Genomic DNA, 18,308 nt, shown 5'->3' with positions numbered 1-18,308 from the left:
GCACATTTTAATTGTCAGAAAGTCGTATTCATATAGTTACATAGTAAATTAGTAGTTTGTTTTTATTTATTTTAATTCTACATACTCTGTCCCTTGTGCACAATCAGTACTACACAATAATATTCGTCAGCATTGATTTTCACCGATAGTCATATATTTTTACCATAAAATTTGACCATTATAATAAACAAATAAAATTATTTAGACATAAAATACGATGCCTAACATTGTAGTAGGATCGCATGCTACGCGAAGAGTAATTTAAGTCAAACAATTTTATTTATTTCGGCCCTATCTGCTTGAAATCGACCAAATAAAACTATTGGGTTAACAGGATATTGGCCTATTGAGGAGCACACGGTATATAGAGGTCTCTTTTTTCATTCGCTTCTTTTGAGGGATGAGTCTCAGTAAACATATACACGACCTAGCTCGATAATTATTAAATGCCACGACATTCATCCATGAGATTAGAAAAATCTTTAAAAACTCCTAATAAAATGATGTAATAATCACTAATTCGGATTTCCCAGATACGATAGAAGTTAAAAAAGACGGGTTCATATTGGATCTAAACTCAGGTCTTTCAGTTATTAGTCATTGACTTATTGTACTGGTTACTAAATTCAAGATGAACTAAAGCTGTTGACTAACAAGAGAAAAAATGTGTAGTTCTACAAGGCAACGTCATGAAACGAACCCTGTATTTTAATTCACTGATAATAGTGCTCTAACTGCAACATATGTGAATCTTGTAGTTGTGTTAAATATTATGCAAAATAACCTAAGTTAGATCCAGAACTGATTGAAAACTTGGAGAATTAGAGCTTAAATTCCACAGTCGTACACATATCCGTGCAAAAATAAATAGATTACTTAACAAAATTATTTTAAAGTCAATCTGGGGCTTATAAAAAAATTTTAACCTCAAAATAATCCAAATAGTCTAATCAAAAACATCGAGATTTGTAATGACAGATGAAACACTTCATCGAGTTCTTTGTGTGCGTACTTATTTAAGCCAGAATATTATATATAAATGAGATAGGTTGATTTAATATAAAAAATAAATGGGAATAACCTAAAATTTGCCATTTCATATCTCGGCTATTATATTTTTAAAATATGTCAGTTGTAGCTACTTGGTTTTGCTTTAGATCGGCTTATCGATTTATTTACGAAATATTGCTAGTAAAATACTGATTGGGTATATTGATTGTTTTTACGTAACACATTTTTAATCTTTCTTTCTAATCAAATTCATCCATACATTACACATAAACTGGTAGAATGTTGCAGTGCAAATTTTGTATTATGTTAGTATTCATCGCTAAGTATATTGGAAACATCATCTAACAGTTCGTCTTTAAAAAACTACAAGATGCAAATTAAAAATAACAATCATTATTTCCTATCCGGTCTTCTCAGCTTGTCTTCCATGATGTTGAAAAAGTCTGTTTTTTTGTTTCTTTTCTTTGTTTATATGGAAGCGCCGAAACACCTCTCGCTCTCCATTGTATGTCTGTTGAGTGATGGAACCAATTTTCGAATTGAGCCTGCCCTGAAATCTCGTCATCATGTTTATCCCAATCTTTCTCCCTCACACCGCCACCTGTTCTCTCTTTCCACAGCGTCGAACTACAGAAGGCCAACCTGGAAGGCAGCACCGGCACCAGCACCCAAGGCAGCAACAACAGCTCGAGTACGACCAGCGCCAACCCGCTCGCGTCGGCCATTCCGTTGGCACAGCTATTAGCTAAGCCGGGCGCTCTAAACGCATTGAGCTCGCTCTCGGCCCTCGGCGGGCTCACGGAGCTGCTGGCGGCGGCGCCCGTTCAGACCACGGGCGTGCACCGACCGCACAGGGGCCCCGCGCGCACCCGCTCCCCGCCGCCGATATCGTCGTCGGACCAACCGTCAAAGTCTAAATCGGAACGAACCAAGTTCAACCCGTATTGAGTTGCACTCTCGCTTCATCGTCGCTAAGTTAAGGATGAATATTTTATATACACAATGGATTAAACTACATGTATCAAATATTCATCATCATTTTAGTTAGATATTTTCCATCTGTTTATATCTCAATATCAATGAATTATGTTCACTCTAATTCAAAAAAAGTGTTATTACGATTATTATTGATACTATTTTTTGTGTGTGATTTGTATCGTTTATTATATGAAAAAAATGTTTATGACTTCATGCGTAATTGTATAAGTATACTTATAATAAACATTGTATAATCATTTAGTTTTGTAGCTGATAAGATTAATCAGATTATCGGGGTAAAATAAAAATGAAAATAAACATATAAAATAATTTAAAATGTGTTTGTGAGAATAAAAAGCGTATAGATTTTTAATACAAATCAAGTGCTTTGATATGGACCAAGGTTTGAAATTTACTTCAATTTATTTTTTAGAATGTATTGAATTTTTAAAACAGTGTTTATTGATGATGATGATGATGATGATGATGATAATAATCGAGATGTTTTTTAATGATAAAAAATAGTTTATTAAGATTAAATGTTTTTTGGCACATTGATAATATAATGTTGTGTAAAGATTTTTTCAGATTTAGATGGCATAAATTTTGGCTATGCGGACGTTGCGACATCTAGTCAATTTATGCATAATTTATACGTGCACTTCTCGTTTATTGTTAATAAGTTTTTTAGAACGATCGTTTTAAATCTCAACGTTTCGACTACTTATTATTTTGATACATTTTATTTATTACTTATGTTGCTTGCATTTAATATCCTAAAATCTGAGTGTTATACGAGGGTGCGTCAAATGAAATAAAAAGTTTATCTTACATATTTTCCATCGCTACAAATTTTCTTCACCACACTGAATTTTTATTCATCCATAAAACAAATGAGTGCTCCTAAACTTTGTTACATGTTGTAAGTGCAGCAACCATTTTAAGCTACTGCTATACCCAATTCGTATAAATTGAATTTTTATTGTGCTTCATTTGTCTCATCCTCGTATTTAAAAACCTATCAAGCGTCATGTAACATTCATTGACGATTATCAAATAAAAATAATTAATATATAAGTTTATATTATATCATTTTATTATTATTGTTGATGTACAAATGTGCCAAACTGTAACACTCGAAAAAAATCAATATTGAGTCTTAGACGCTAGTCTATGTATTAAATAGCAGTTTTTTGAATGTGTAAGTCGCTTATAAATGTTTTCATATCATATTTTGAGTTTTATTGTATGAGACTTATGCCATTTTTTTATCTGTACTACATAAATTTGTGTGTGTAATCGCCGATTGTTCACTTTGATATTTTGTTCATTGTGCTTGTAAGCATATATGCCGTTGATCGCTTTATGATATCGCAAATGCGATTAGCGATCAGCCGGCAAATATGTACACGCATTTTCTATCTTATATATATGTATATTTACTAAGTATTTTGACTCATTTATGTCATATTAATAATGTTAGTGATAATGTAGGCTAATAAAAATAAGTATGTCATATGATACTAAATATATTTTCGCAAACCAAAAGACAGCAGTAAAGTCACTTGATTTTTTTATTCCGTATTATTTCAATTTTTTGACATACTTTATTACTATGTTAACATTTTTTTAGTTGATAGAACTGTAGTCGATCTATGGCATTACAACAGCTGTTTTATAGAATTACAAATTTATGAATAAAGTTTATTGATTAAATCAATATTTTATTTCTTTATTGTATGTGAATATAATAGTGTTTTATTTCAGGTAAGTTTTCTAAAGGTAGTATTGTGCTTTATTGATTTAATTATATGATATATGTGCCGTTTTTTTGTGACTATCTCGGAGCGTCCCGTTTGAGGCACAACACACGAGACACGCGAAATGATTTCATGTATTTTATATTTTACAGCTTAAGCCATTATGAATTGTGTATTATTATGCTTTACTTTTTTAATCATCACCTCGGATATCCGTTGTATGCTGACTCTTTCCACCACACCATTCCGGACGAAACCAAATAAAAAACTATCCTAAAAGCGCTATATAAATCCAATCAATATGGGAAGACCTGTCTCCAAAATATAACCACTTTCCTGCCTGTTCAGGAGAATCAACCAAGTCCCGGTAAGCCTACCTTTTACCTTCTAAATAAGTCCCGAGAGAGAAATATTTTTCTTCCCCCACATTTCATATTTATCTCATATTTTTACCTCTTTCGATTAACAATTTAATTTGTATATATATTTATATATATTTAAAAAGATTAACATTTTAAAATATAGTTTTTTTTTGCAATGAATCTGAATCATTTTTGTTGTTTTTTTTTTATATTTAATTTTAATTGTATCATTAAATAATGTCTTTTATATTCCTAATATATAATATTAATGATACAGATTGCCATTTTTGAATACATATTTTTTTTATTACTTCTTAAATTTTATTATTCACGTGACCGTTTGGTTTTCAGAATATTTATGGAGACTACTGGTCAGCCGATCGCCGGATATCACTACATCGCTCCGAACCACATAGTCAAAGCTCCGATTCATTGAACGACAGAAGCGGCACGCTAGTACAAACTTCGAGAAAAAAAGCTTTAGTTCTAGATTCGCGTCATTTTTTTAAATTCAAATTTAATCAATTGATATCGAAGCAATCAGGGCGTTGCACTCAAAAGCCCATTATTGATCTAAAAAAATCTAGTATTTTAGATAATTTTTTGGCGAAATGTGTATTTTTGTCAAATTTTTTTATGAAAGTTTGACTATAAGATCTTTTTGATCTCATTTAAAATTTTAAAAAATTGCACGACTAGTGAAAATATATAAATGAAAATGACTGCATTGGAATGTCTTAATGAATAGTTAGGGTATCGCATATCAAGAATATTTACTATTTTGAATTTTTTTTAATAATGTTATCTTAGGTGTAGTGATTGTTTTTTTTTATTTTATTTTTTAATAATTCAAAATACAAATCTATATGAAATATAGTATATAGACGATAGTTTAGTTATATTTAAATGGAAAATATTATATATATATGAGTGAGAGGGTTTAATGACAATATAATTTGTAAATACTCAAGTGCCACAAAGAGGCATTAAGAATTCACATTATTGTGTCTAAAGAAAAATATGGTGAGCATGATATAATACGAAACTGACGGGATCAAATCCTTTAAGAAAATTTACATTAAATGAAACAAATGTTCAAAAAAACATTGGTTTAGGGATCAAAACCAAAGATTTATTATTTTTATTTAATTATATATTCGTTGTTGTGGTTAATTATTGTGTCAAATAGATGTTATAAATATTGTAAAAACGATGTACTACATCCAGTTAATCTGTTTTCGTAAAAATATCCAAATCTTCAAAGTAAAAATATGGTACATATTTTTATTATTTGGTAAACGTAGTCTTCCTGACGTTAAATTCTTAAAAAATATAACATTCGGATGCTCATTTTTTAAATAAAAATACAGCGCGAATAATAATAATAATAATGTGCCAATTTGTTTTTCGTCTTTGTTTACATGTGAAATTGTTGCCAAAAATTATTAAGCATTTTTTTAGATACGTATTACTAAAATTGCAATTGTATATAATCATATATATTATACTAAATATAAATAATCAATTTTTAATTTTAGAAACAGGGTACTTAATCTTGAAAAAGATGATGCTTCCTTATCGGACGGAAAATCTCGGTTTTATGAACGATCGGCAAATAAAAGCTTTAGTGATAGAAAAGATCGTAAAAGACATACTATTAATTAATTTTTAGATTATCAAAATCTATTCAGCTTTAATTTACGTTTTGTTTTTTTTATTATCATTATCATTATTAATTAATTTTTTTATTATTGTTCTTTTATAAATTTAAAATATATTATAAAGCAATTATATTAGACATAGGTTAATTATATATATATATATATATACATACAATATATATTTTCTAAGTCAGTTATTGTATTTTTTAAAGATTCGTTAGTTTTATAGTACATCATCGTCGACGTTTTCGACAGTTTCATGTACTTAACATATCTGTATTATTATCATCGGTGTATATCATCAAATATCATATCAGCGTGCGTATGTTGTAGAATGTATGCTTCGACGTATAGTGGTATTTTGATACAGCCATTTTGTGATGTTAGGGATAGAGGTAAATTTTTTTATCAGTATTTGTTTGTATTTTATATATATATACATATATAAAAATTGTATATTTGTTGATCAAAAATTCATCTAGCTAAACCTATGACCATTAAAGAAACTATACAAAGGTGTCTCGTTATCACCATTGAAAATGGAAGTTGAAGAGACACTTAAAACTGGATAGATGCTCTTGGCTATAAATTCAAACATCGCATGGTGATATTTTAGATGGAATACTAAATATTGTACATCTTTGATCTCGATAGCCATATCAAATAGTGGTGAGAGAAGACAAGATATTTAAAATAGAATCAATTTCATGCTGTGAAATTTTGTTTTTAGTATACGTTGCTGACGGCTCTAAAAGCTAGATGAAATTTTGCCCTAATTTGATATATTGATTAAATTCTGTATATTTCATTTTGATTTGTCTAAAAAAATACTACACAGTGATCGACTTTTGTGTTTGAATTATCTAAAAAAAATATTGTACGCCTTTGATTTTGATAGCCATGTCAAATAGTGGTTGGAGAAGACAAGACCACACACAAAGTGATATTTGCTGCAATTCTAAAACCACGTATGTCTTTTGAGGATCATTGAACTTATGGAAAATAGTGTGATCTGTTGCATTTAATTTTATTCTCAAAAATTTCGGTGAGCTAAGATTATTGTAAATTTAATATTCCTAAAAACACTGTGTGCTGCTTAAATTGAATTTAAACGCCAAAAGCTGTCTAAAAATAATTTAAATGATTAGCTCAACGTCCAAGGACGAAAGCTGAGGTTGTGAACCAAAAAATATGACTAAAATGGTGATTTTTAATTGTGTGAATTTAAGTGCAATTTATAATTCAAAAGACACGTTTGTTGATTTTTGTTAATTTATAAGTTTTTTTTTTAATTTGGTGATTGTTGTGGAGATCTAGTCAAATTTAAAACTTTTTTAATTTTTTAAAAATGTGCCAAATATTTTTTGTAAAAAATGGAAAGATCCGAAGACGTTAAGTAAATAAAGAATAGGGTTAGTAAATAACGCTTTTATGAAAAAAAAATGACAAGTTGGCAATCATGACAAAACGTTAGAGCTTCTCAGTGTAAGTGAGTCTAGTGGTTATTGTGTAATTTTTGTAAAAATCGTATAAATAACTTTGAAATATTTAGGGCAGATTTGTATTTTGCGACGAGAATACGGATATTTTTTTTATAGCTGTGATTAGAGTTGTAACGAGGAAAAAAATGACACGTGCCAAGACGATCGCTTTGATTATTCCCGACGGTGACGATAGTGAGAAATTGAGCGCAGATTTACGTAGGCGTACCTGATTTTGATTTGCCCCTAATCAATCAAAATATATTTATTGAACGTATGTTATATAATAAACGATACAAGCTTAATCCGAATTTATCCGCACATACATATATATATAGCCTTTAATTAAAACAGGGTCTCGTAATAAATATTACGATTTTTTTTCTCCTTGCACCGATTATCTCAAATCTGAACAAAACCGAATTTCACACAATCCGCTTTTAGATAATGTTTTTCTCGTGACCTGTGAAAAACCTCGGATTTTAGAACATTTTTTTAAGGCGCATCAAAGTATCGATACAAAAAAATCGGGAGGTGTAGAATAAATTTAAAAAATGTAAATTGTATATTAAGTCATTGATCATCGGAGATAGATTGTATAAATCATTAAAAAAACAGGAGACTGAAAGTGATTGCAAAAAAAAAAGTATTTTTTCTTCTCTAACGGGTAGTATTTTGCAATCGGGCCAAAATATCAGGGTAACAATTTTCAACCCTATCGCTTATTAAAAATGGATTGAGGCTTCTGAATTGTGTGAGCGCTTGGTGCGTTTTTGTTGTAGCTAAAATAATAATGAAAATTGAACATTTGAGAAACGGTGGTGATAAACCCTAATCGTGTTTATTGCAATTTTGCTCAAAGCGGACCGTTACGCCGCTGAGGACTATATCATGTATGTAGTATATAATGTATTAACAAAAAAAAGTATTATTTGTATTTATATGTATTATTCATGTAGGATGGTGCAAAACTGATTTTTATTTGATTTACTGATGACTCAAATATATTTATAAATCAAATCACAGATATATTCCCACTGCCATGACTATAATAATATATAGTTATCGGATGAATGTCAGTAAGTTACAGCAGTAGATTTACAATATAATACCGATAAACTCGCACTGACAAGATACATGTCATGAGTTTGTATCATAAAAAAATTGTTAAGTTGATATAAATATTTATTAAATTTATTGTTATGAAACGTTGCAATAAAATGTACAAACTCAAGATAGTTACTTTTTTCTATAATAATCATTTTAAAAGGCAAAGGGAATTTAATATTCAATAACTGTGACATATTTCCTCACTATTTTAAAATTCATGTTTTCTAATATTTTAATACTTAGTTTTGTGCCATTCTGTATAAAGCGCTTGAAGTGCTGTATTGTGTCATAGGTCAAAGTTAGTTCAGTTCAAATTATTAAATTGAATAATAATAATAATAAATTAAAAAATGATTAAAATAAATAATATTGATATTGTTACTATTGCACTTAGAAGTTCATACGTCACGTATATAAAAATCTAGTTATTATATTATTATTATTATTATTAAATAATAATATTTATGTTAAAAGTCTAAATGTTTCTATAGCAATCTAAGCTTATTGTATTTGTGAGAATAATGTTGTCTTTTTTGAATTATCTAGTTATTAAAAAATAATAAATATATATTATACAAACAGTATATATTTATGATATTTAATTATTAAATATATATTGTATATAAAGTCAATAAAGAGGCATATTGTCGGCATCCATTTTAAGACTGAATCATTGGCTAGTGCATGGAGGGCGTATAGATGTTTTTTAACTCGAATCAAAGTAAATAAAATCAAAAACCACCCTCCTATGCTTATTAGAGAATGGATCCCTTTAAATTTCTATTTGTGAATTATGCATTCGATACATCAATAAAATATGTATTATGTACACACAAACGAAGCTCGAGTTATGAGCTTTGCAAAGCTTTTGAAACGTTTGCACAACTTACAGTTACTAAAAATCGTTTGTGACGAAAGATTCAGAGCAACAGTCTCGAGGCAATACATTTATATAATACGGTGCAATTTAGTACGAAAATCACAAATTTTTGCACTATAGTTGTTTACTATCAGAAATTGTTTAATTGCATAAATACGTTAATAAGTGTGAATTATTACATATATAAAAAAATATTAAATATATATTAAATGAATATGTTCTGTCATCTATTATTATTTATTATGTTCATTATTTGAATAAAGTGTGTAAATAGAATTAACGGTATTTGATTTGAATTACCTTTCCCGTTCCAAACTACTTGCATAGGTCGAAAATCTGACATACGTATAACATATGCCTATATGATGGTCATTCTGATGCTTCAAGGCCTTTAAACTTTGCTAAATATACTACACAGTGAAAGGTCAAAACTTTTGTACTGTGAATGTCTGCATAATGCGGAAAAATAGTGTAGGTTTATCATCTCACAAAAGTCAAAATTGTGTAATAAATATAATAAGAGTTGTTTAAAAACCGCTGAAAGACATGTTAATAAAATAAATTAAAATTCGGCGAATTTCTAAAAATGATATAGCGGCCATTAGAAGTTTAAAAGAACGAGACAAAATAATTGCATGGATGTATTAATGTTATATAAAAATTTGAGTTTTCCAAACCTTTCAATTTATTTCGATTTGTGATGTATCTGCCTTTTGAAATACAAATTATAAAGTTTTTTGAATCGCAACAAGAGTGTCCAATGCGTCTTAAAGATTACGTCTTGGAGACTCTAAGAGGCTACTTTGCTGAAAAACATTTGATTTTCGAAGTGATAGTCCAATAAAAATGTATGATGTGCCAAATAAAAGTGAAGCTCGATATAGTAAATAAGAGGAGATCAGTGTCCCTAGTCTACTGGAATTTTGTTTTTATCTAATAAATATATTTACAGTGCATTTCGTTCGGTAAGTTTGGCGACAATATTGCTCTGGTTATTGTATATTGGTTTGATAAATCCAGTTGTGGCGTTAATTGTTTCTATAAATATAAAGTCCAGCATTGAAAACCTAATGTCGCCCGTTATAAATTGTAAATGCAAGAGATACAAATCCACTAGTACGTATGTATGGTCTAAAAACGCCTTAGGAATATATTTTTATTGTTATTGTGGTTAAACATTAGAAATCATGAAAAATGACAATGGGTGAACCCCAATATTGCACAATAGCCACTCAAACTTTCAAAAACCATAAATTATTGCAGCATAGATTTACTGATTGTAGAAGTATGATTGATAGATTGGAATGGTTAAATGTTCAAGAAATATTAAAGATGAATGTTTTACTATTTATATATAAGTTAGAAAATAATATGTTACCAGAGTATTAGGAAATAAAGTAATAAATTCAATACTAGAAATAGTGAAAATTTAAGGATAGTTAGGTATAAGAAAACGATGGCTGGGGAAATGATGTATATATATTAAAATAAAATTATTAATAAATAAATGAAAACTATTCGATACACACTCATAGTATTGCATTTTTGTACAAATCTTATGTAATCATCGGACGATCGCCTTAAGTTAGACCTTGAACCTAGCTTTTACCAGAAAGGAGATAGACGCTAATACAATTGGTTCTCAGTTGGCCTTGTCTACTATTCGTCCAAGCTTCCTCGAATGACCAACATAAAATATGTGACACCTGGATGCGAATCACTGCTATCATCGAGGACTACAGCAAAGACTCGCAAACACTTGCTAATATTACTCCGTCACGTCTCGATACTGACATTTAAATGTATCTGCAAATTTTTGATATATTATATTTAGTGCAATAATCTGTTATCATGTTTTCTAAGGTTTAACTGGCTTCAAAAGTCATACTATTCGGCATTAGGGTTTCTGAATACCAGAGCTACTCAGAGATATTTCCGGGAATACTTGGGTATCCGGGATTTTTGGTTGAAAAGTAAAGCATTTTTCATATTTTATTACATTATGTCTCATCATTTTTTTGTCCCTTAATATGAGGATTGAAAGACACAGAATACAGATAAGGATAGACGCCATGAAATCATATCAGAACACAAGTAGAGACCGCATCGATACGAGACATATTAGCGTTTCCTCTAGAGAGCATAGCGAGAACACATCACGACAAACCCAGCTGCTCTACTGAAATCACAGCCGACAATATTACAACTCGACACGCCAGCGAAAACTCTCTGACTTCCAAGACCTGTCATTTCAACTCCGCCGCCTAATAGTGGCATCTACATTTATCTAGAAGCATTAACTACGAAATTTAGCTGATTCTTACAAACGTGTAGATGTATAATTATGTAAAAGTATCTGGCTATGATCACCGCAGATTATTACTTTAATTAAGTAAGTTTGTATGTATTTGAATTATAGAATTATATTCAGAATTTGATAGTTATTAAGATCGTTTAGTTTTTTCATAAGCCTATTTCAAACATTTAAAACATTTGACTAGAAGGCAGACCGATCGACCTTGAGGGCCAACTGATATCCGACCCTCTCCGACCTGACCTATCGAGCTTCACAGAGCCAAAGCAACTTCGACGAGATATATCATACACAAGCTTTTTATTCTTGTTGCAGTAAAACGCCCGCATGAAAAAAATGTATGTATATGTAAATTTTATCGTCGGTTCGTTACTATGTAAAAACTGTGCAATAAACATACTGTACAAATTAATCATAAAAAAGCCAATTCAGCACGTGATGAAGCGTTTAAACCGTCTAAAAAAATGGTTTCTTTGTTGAAATGGGATACCACCGGGGGAGACCTTTTAATACCTTAAGTCCCAAAGTACTAGGCATAAATTAAAAAATATTAAAATATCGGTAAAAAATAGCGTGCGCATTCGGGACTATCCTCAAAACTACTGTTTGTAATCTGCTTTACCGACCAACTATAATTTGTTCAAAAAAATTCGTCCCAAATATTACTTTTTGGTAAATAATTAGTCGTTGAGTATGATTATATTAGTCTACTCTTATTTAATAATTTATTTTGCTTATATATATATTTTTTTATATTTAAGAACTAATCGATAACATTTTTTAGCCCTTAGAATAAAACTATGATAGTTTTGATTGTGTGATTACAAATGTCTGATTTTTAAATAAAAAATACTTTATTTTAATTTTCACGTATACATATAGAATAAAGTTGGCGAAGTTTATTGATTTTAGTTTATTTTACCTATGAATATTTTATTACAAATCCTGCATGTTTATAGTTTATAATTTACATATAAATCAAATGATTTTTATTTCTCGAAACACATCAGTGGAGATATTATATGTAGATTTGTTGCCTTATCCTTGCGAGAGCTTATATTATTTCCAGTTCTAGCTCTTATACTTAGCATTCAAAACCATATCCAGCCGTAGCTAGTCGAAACTCGAAACTCCATTTACATACTATCTTCTATCAGAAGCAACATCGATTTCAGTAACATTTATTGACAAGGCAGCAATTTATGGGAAGAAAGGCTTTCGCGATATAGCTTAAATTTATGTATAGTATTGTATTAAAATATAACATATTACATATACTGTGAGAGTTCTAAGTAAAAATAATAAACTAAAGTATTTTCTATACTAGTTAAAACAAAAATAAGAAAATGAAATAATATTACGAATTTTATTTTATACAAAGTACAATGAACCTTACCTAACATTTTTTTTTAAGTATTTATTCATCATCATAATATGATTTTAAAGCTAGGAAAATAATACTATAGTTTAAACACGTTACCTTGTATACAAATTAAACCAAATACCCATATTATGGGTTATTCTTATATTTTTCCCATAGATTACTTTCGCTGCAACACCTAATTATAAACTTAGAACTATAATTGTCCATTCACTTCCTAATAATAAGTTTTGTGGCCATAAAATATTTTAAAGAAATGTAAACCTATCGTTCAGGTAGGTCTCCAAACGACCGTTAAATGTGGAAAAAGTTAAGCAGAAATATAGCGCAATGTTAGATAATACAAAAGCGCTTGAAAATTAAAAATATTTCAAGTGATGTCTTTTATTAATAACCCTTGCATTTCAGACAGATGCTTTTAACTAAATGCACCGATCTTCATCGAGTGCTAAGCTTTTATTTCTATGGCATTTGAAAGCCCTATATACCCGCCGATCTTTATGACTTAATACCGTAATATTAAAAAAATATTCTACGGTTGTATAATATCATAATTATTGAAAAATATTTTTTTGAACGTTCTGTCATCATTATCACTCAATTGTATTAATATTTTCGGATTATGGCTTTGAGACTTGTAAGCGTTTCTCACACTCACTTTTGTTATGTTATTTTGAACTGTCGGGTGGTCTGGTTAATGGACCCGACAAATTAAACAATCTTAATAATAGAGATAAATAAAGCAGGTGCAAGTGATATTGCTATTTAAATAAAAACAATTGAGAAATACTATTGAATACAGACGCAAGAATAAATTTATATTACAAGCTGGTGAAAATGTACTCAAGGCCCTAGAAAGAACGATAATACAAATATGATAGACCTTACAGTGATCCTTAGGAATATAGATTGATTCTTACTTTGGTCACGTTATGTTCCATCCCAAAAAGATTCCATTCTTATTACTAAAGACAGTAGTTCTCAGAGGGTATTATGTATTTCCTGATTTAAAAAGCATTTACTTATAGAAAAACAAAATTGAGCAACATTTTTCTTCAACAAAAATTTGCTCTGAAACATGATAATATTATTATTTTATATATTGAAAATATTACACAAATCTTTTGAAAACTTACATCAATATTCTGAGAGGTGACAGTAAATTATATTTACAAAACGTAGACAAACTTTATCACCGCCTCTCTAAAGAGAACAAGGCAGTAACATATAATGGAAATTTAATCTTACATATGGACTCTAAGCTAAAATTGTAAAACTTTGTTATTAAGGGCTTGCTATTATTGAAATATACTAAAAAGAGCACGTATATTACAAAAAAATATTTTTGCTACAAAAAAAATATTTAGACCCATTTTAACTTATGCTTGCTCGGTGTGGAGTAACACCAGTAGTACTTCTTTTTCTAAATTGCAAGTTTAAATAAAACTAAAAAATAATATATAATACAGCATTTATTACTTATCAAAAAAAAAAAATAATAGCCTACAAATACCAACAATCAAAGAACATTATTGTTTTCATAAAAAATGTAACTATTGATCATTGAACTATATAAATAAGATCATTAAAAAGTGAGAACTTATTTGCAAATAAAACCAATGAACAATATTTATCAATAGGTTAAAAATGTATTTAATTAAGAATTATTGTAAGCATCGTTCTTAAATCCATAACACTTGTTACGTTAGATCAACATGAAAGACAACGCACCCTTTTTTGATACAGCATATATTCATATTTGGCTTCAACTTTTTGGCAAAATACTTTGATGAATTCGATTTAAATTTCAATAGTACTGTTAAACATCAGCTTACAAAATTTATTTCCCTAATAAAAATAATGGATACTTATGTAAATTGATTCATTCCAAAAACCAAAAATATTCATATAAAAGCGTTCTCAAGTTCTGACGTCCTGGCCATAACGGTCAAGAATTAAGGACACAATCATGACTCTCTAGGGTAGGTGTGGTCAATTTGTTTATTAGCAGGATCAACTTTTTAGATAAAAAAATAGTTATTAGCTACCTATCAAATTCCCGAAGTATTAAGGACTAATCGATAACAAAAAGATGGAAGGTTAGAAATTAATTCATAGTAAAAGCTAAAACACTAACTTGTTAAACGAAATTTGCCATTGCTGATTGTGATTCTTTTATCGATTCTGTGTTTGGTTTAACGTAAAATTTGTACTTTCGTTTCTTCTGCCAATTCAATAAAAACGGCAAATTTGTTCTCAATGGTTGTTCTTTAGTAAAAATCTGTAAAAAACATTATAATAGAAAATAATTATTAATAAACATCACCGAGATCTGATAATTAAATTAAAAATAAATCATATTAGATATCTTTCATGTCTTAATTAATATTTTTACTAATTTTTTTCTATACGTCTTATAACGGTATTTTGAGATATTTGTATTTCTTGAACAGGTTTTTAATTCTGTTTTACTTTTCGAGGTTTTGAAGAACGAATCCACGATTCTAATAAAGGTTTCCATAACAATATTTTCATCGGAAAACGATTTGCATTTTTTAGCTATTTGATAACTTGCTCGGAAAGAATGCCCCGTTGGTTTTGGAAACATATTTTGTTGCGTAATTTTGCCAAATTTCAGTTATTGTAGCTTCATTATCCTCACTTCACTATTAATAGAAAAATCAAATTAAAATTTAATATGTAACGTGTTGAAATGCCACCCTGAATTTTATTTTAAAAATGCCACATATCAAGCACTGATATTTCTTTTGAACCATTACGAAAAATTGACCAAATTTTTGTATTATTTATAATCTATACTTGAATAAAAAACACTATTAATATATAAGAATATAATGGTAATAAGCGTTATGTAAATTTAACAGCGACAGTGTGAGACATCCAAACACACACACAGCCACTAGACCGCAGCGGGTAAAGCGAACTGGCAACAAGCTGATTCTCTTTCTATTTTCCACATGAGCACTTTTTCCTTCCACCTTTCCACTAAATTCGCTACTAGGTTCCAAAACAAAACCTACATAGACAGATTTTTTATATTAATAGAAAAATCAGATTAAAATTTTGCATGAAATGTGTTGAAATAGCGCTCTTTATTTCCTTTTATAGATTTTGCGACAGAAACTTTACATATCAAAAAGCAAAATTCTCTTGAACCATAACACAAAAATTAATTTATTTCAATTCCTCATGAAAATGACAAGTTCTTGTCTTTTTTTAAATCACTCATAATCTACAACAAATTATTTTGGGAAAAAATATGGATTATCGAGCAATGTTATGTTTATACGGATTATGCAAATTTTAACAACGTGCTTAGATAATAATTTATTTAGATGACAAACACGATTATCAACTGAAAATTTGGATATGTTATTTTTCGATCGAGTTTTTATTATTTTTTTTGTTGACTGTGCCTTCTGGGTTGTCAAGACCACCCTAACAAGTGTTTTATTGCGTAGATGCTACACAAAATATGCAATAAATTGTATTCCAACGCTTCTATTAAAAAGGCACTAGACCCTGATGATGGTTGAATACTTACATGTCCTCTTCTGAACAGGGAATAAAAATAATATGGAATCCGATATAAAACTGGAAAATAAAAAGTGAGTACAAAATTGATATGTTCATTATCACCGAATCATATTTAAAACCGCACGTGAACATTACCATTCCCAACTTTACCTGTCTCTGGAGGGATCGTTTCTTAAGATCGGGCGGAAGAGTCGCGATATTTGTAAAAAATCAATAAAACACACACACACATAAACACTAACACAACTAACCTAGAAACCGTCGTGATGGAAATTAAACATTAAAATAGGATAATAATAATTGTCGCTAGGCAAAGTTCCCCAGAATGTGAATTGACTCGATTATTTTAACCGGAGATATAAACGTCAGATACGTGCATTGGAATTGTTCCAGTGTGAATCGATCAGGGACGACGCTATTTAACTACTTTCCCGACACAGTACGATTTTAAACTTTTCAAAATCTCTAACGCATTACCTTACCAGCCGCATGACGCCGTCAATTTTAGATATCGCGTTAGTTAAGGGTATTGCTTTGAAAAAGCACTATACTTTTATTTGGAGCAGTAATAATTATACAATCATATAAACCTAATGATCGTTAAATTAGGAAGTGAGATTCGAATCTCCACAATTTACACGTCTTCGTCATTAATCACTAGACCAGCAGACCGTGTCTATTGTCAATCAAGTTACCCCCCATTTTCCTAATTGCTAAATCGAACGCTTAGATAATTCGTCAAAGTCGGCCAAGGACTTGAAATTGCTATGTTGGTACAATTTAGTTTGTTATAAAAGCAAAGTTTTCAATGTTTTCATATGTAGTATCATAATATTTTTGTTGTGTGAATCTTAATATAAACAACCCAAACATATTTAAGCAATTCATCAAAAGTTAACGATATTTTGATTAGGTTGTTTGTTGACTTATCCAAGCTAAATATTGTTGGAACCAAACTCTTTCTCTTCAAATTTGATTGTCTTTACTCTAAATAAGTAACGACGTCACATTTCGCACTTCCTCTCACCATGTTTCTTCGTTTGGTATTCGTCACATTCGCAAGTGGCGCCCTTAAGCTGCCCCTATCTTGGGGGGTGCTCCTTTATGTCTTGATATTTCAGTGTGAATATTTCATTTGGCCGGCGCTGGCCGCGAGTGGACGAACGGTCGGTTTAAAGGGAGCGCCCGGAAACTGAAATTCATTAAAAGTTTCATAGAATAAAAGGGTCGATTCGAACGCAATTGAAATTCAGCAGGGAAATTAGGGGTAGGAACAAATTAAGGTTTTGGGCGTTCGGTTGGCTTTTGGAAGGATATACAAGTTTTAAAATTAAGAGTCTAGAAGTTAGTTTTTAATATGATTAAAGAAACCTTTTTTTCGTGCAAGGTCGTGCAGGTCGTGCAACAAATAAAAATTATAAATTTAATATTATTGGCTTAAATTATAATAATTTACAATAGTTTATGCTACGTGAATTTAAAAACCTGAACGACCTAATTCGATCTGAACGAGGAATACTTAATAAAATATACTTCTCTGGAGATACACCCAATGACTGGTTGCGATCGATATTTATTTTCAAACAAAACGTGTACAATGTCTTAAGGCTTATCAGCTTAATGAGTCACTCGCTAAAAAATGCGTCATAAATCATGTGGGGTATTATTCTTAAAACTCGCGTTAATTTACTGTAACAAAAATGATCATCTATCAAGAAGGACACAAAACAATAGCGTACAGAATAGGGCCACACAAAAGCCCTCGTTACTACCAGAAAGAATCACAGTAAATATTCTCCATCATTGAAAGAA

General features: G+C 30.0%; 1 protein-coding gene across 15 annotated transcripts in view; it reads left to right on the top strand.

Moving 5' to 3' along the window:
- mub (poly(rC)-binding protein mub) overlaps positions 1 to 9,519 on the top strand; it is a 259,626-nt gene extending 250,107 nt beyond the window's left edge. For 10 of the 15 annotated variants that reach the window (XM_088205221.1, XM_088205220.1, XM_088205214.1 and 7 more), the window contains one exon: positions 1,632 to 2,307. In XM_088205221.1, coding sequence (XP_088061347.1) covers positions 1,632 to 1,959 — 328 coding nt within the window. In that variant the 3' untranslated portion in view covers positions 1,960 to 2,307. Of the gene's footprint in view, positions 1 to 1,631; positions 2,308 to 4,462 lie in introns of those variants that run through there. The other 5 variants (XM_088205225.1, XM_088205227.1, XM_088205224.1 and 2 more) reach the window with 1 other exon arrangement.
- The last annotated feature ends 8,789 nt before the right edge of the window (positions 9,520 to 18,308 follow it).

This window comes from Plectrocnemia conspersa, unplaced genomic scaffold (genome assembly GCF_051122295.1).
Source record: "Plectrocnemia conspersa isolate PC_06_02 unplaced genomic scaffold, ASM5112229v1 ptg000002l, whole genome shotgun sequence".
Taxonomy (NCBI): domain Eukaryota; kingdom Metazoa; phylum Arthropoda; class Insecta; order Trichoptera; family Polycentropodidae; genus Plectrocnemia; species Plectrocnemia conspersa.
Note: the sequence above shows the minus strand (reverse complement) of the source record. Positions and strands in the feature narration are given on the sequence as shown.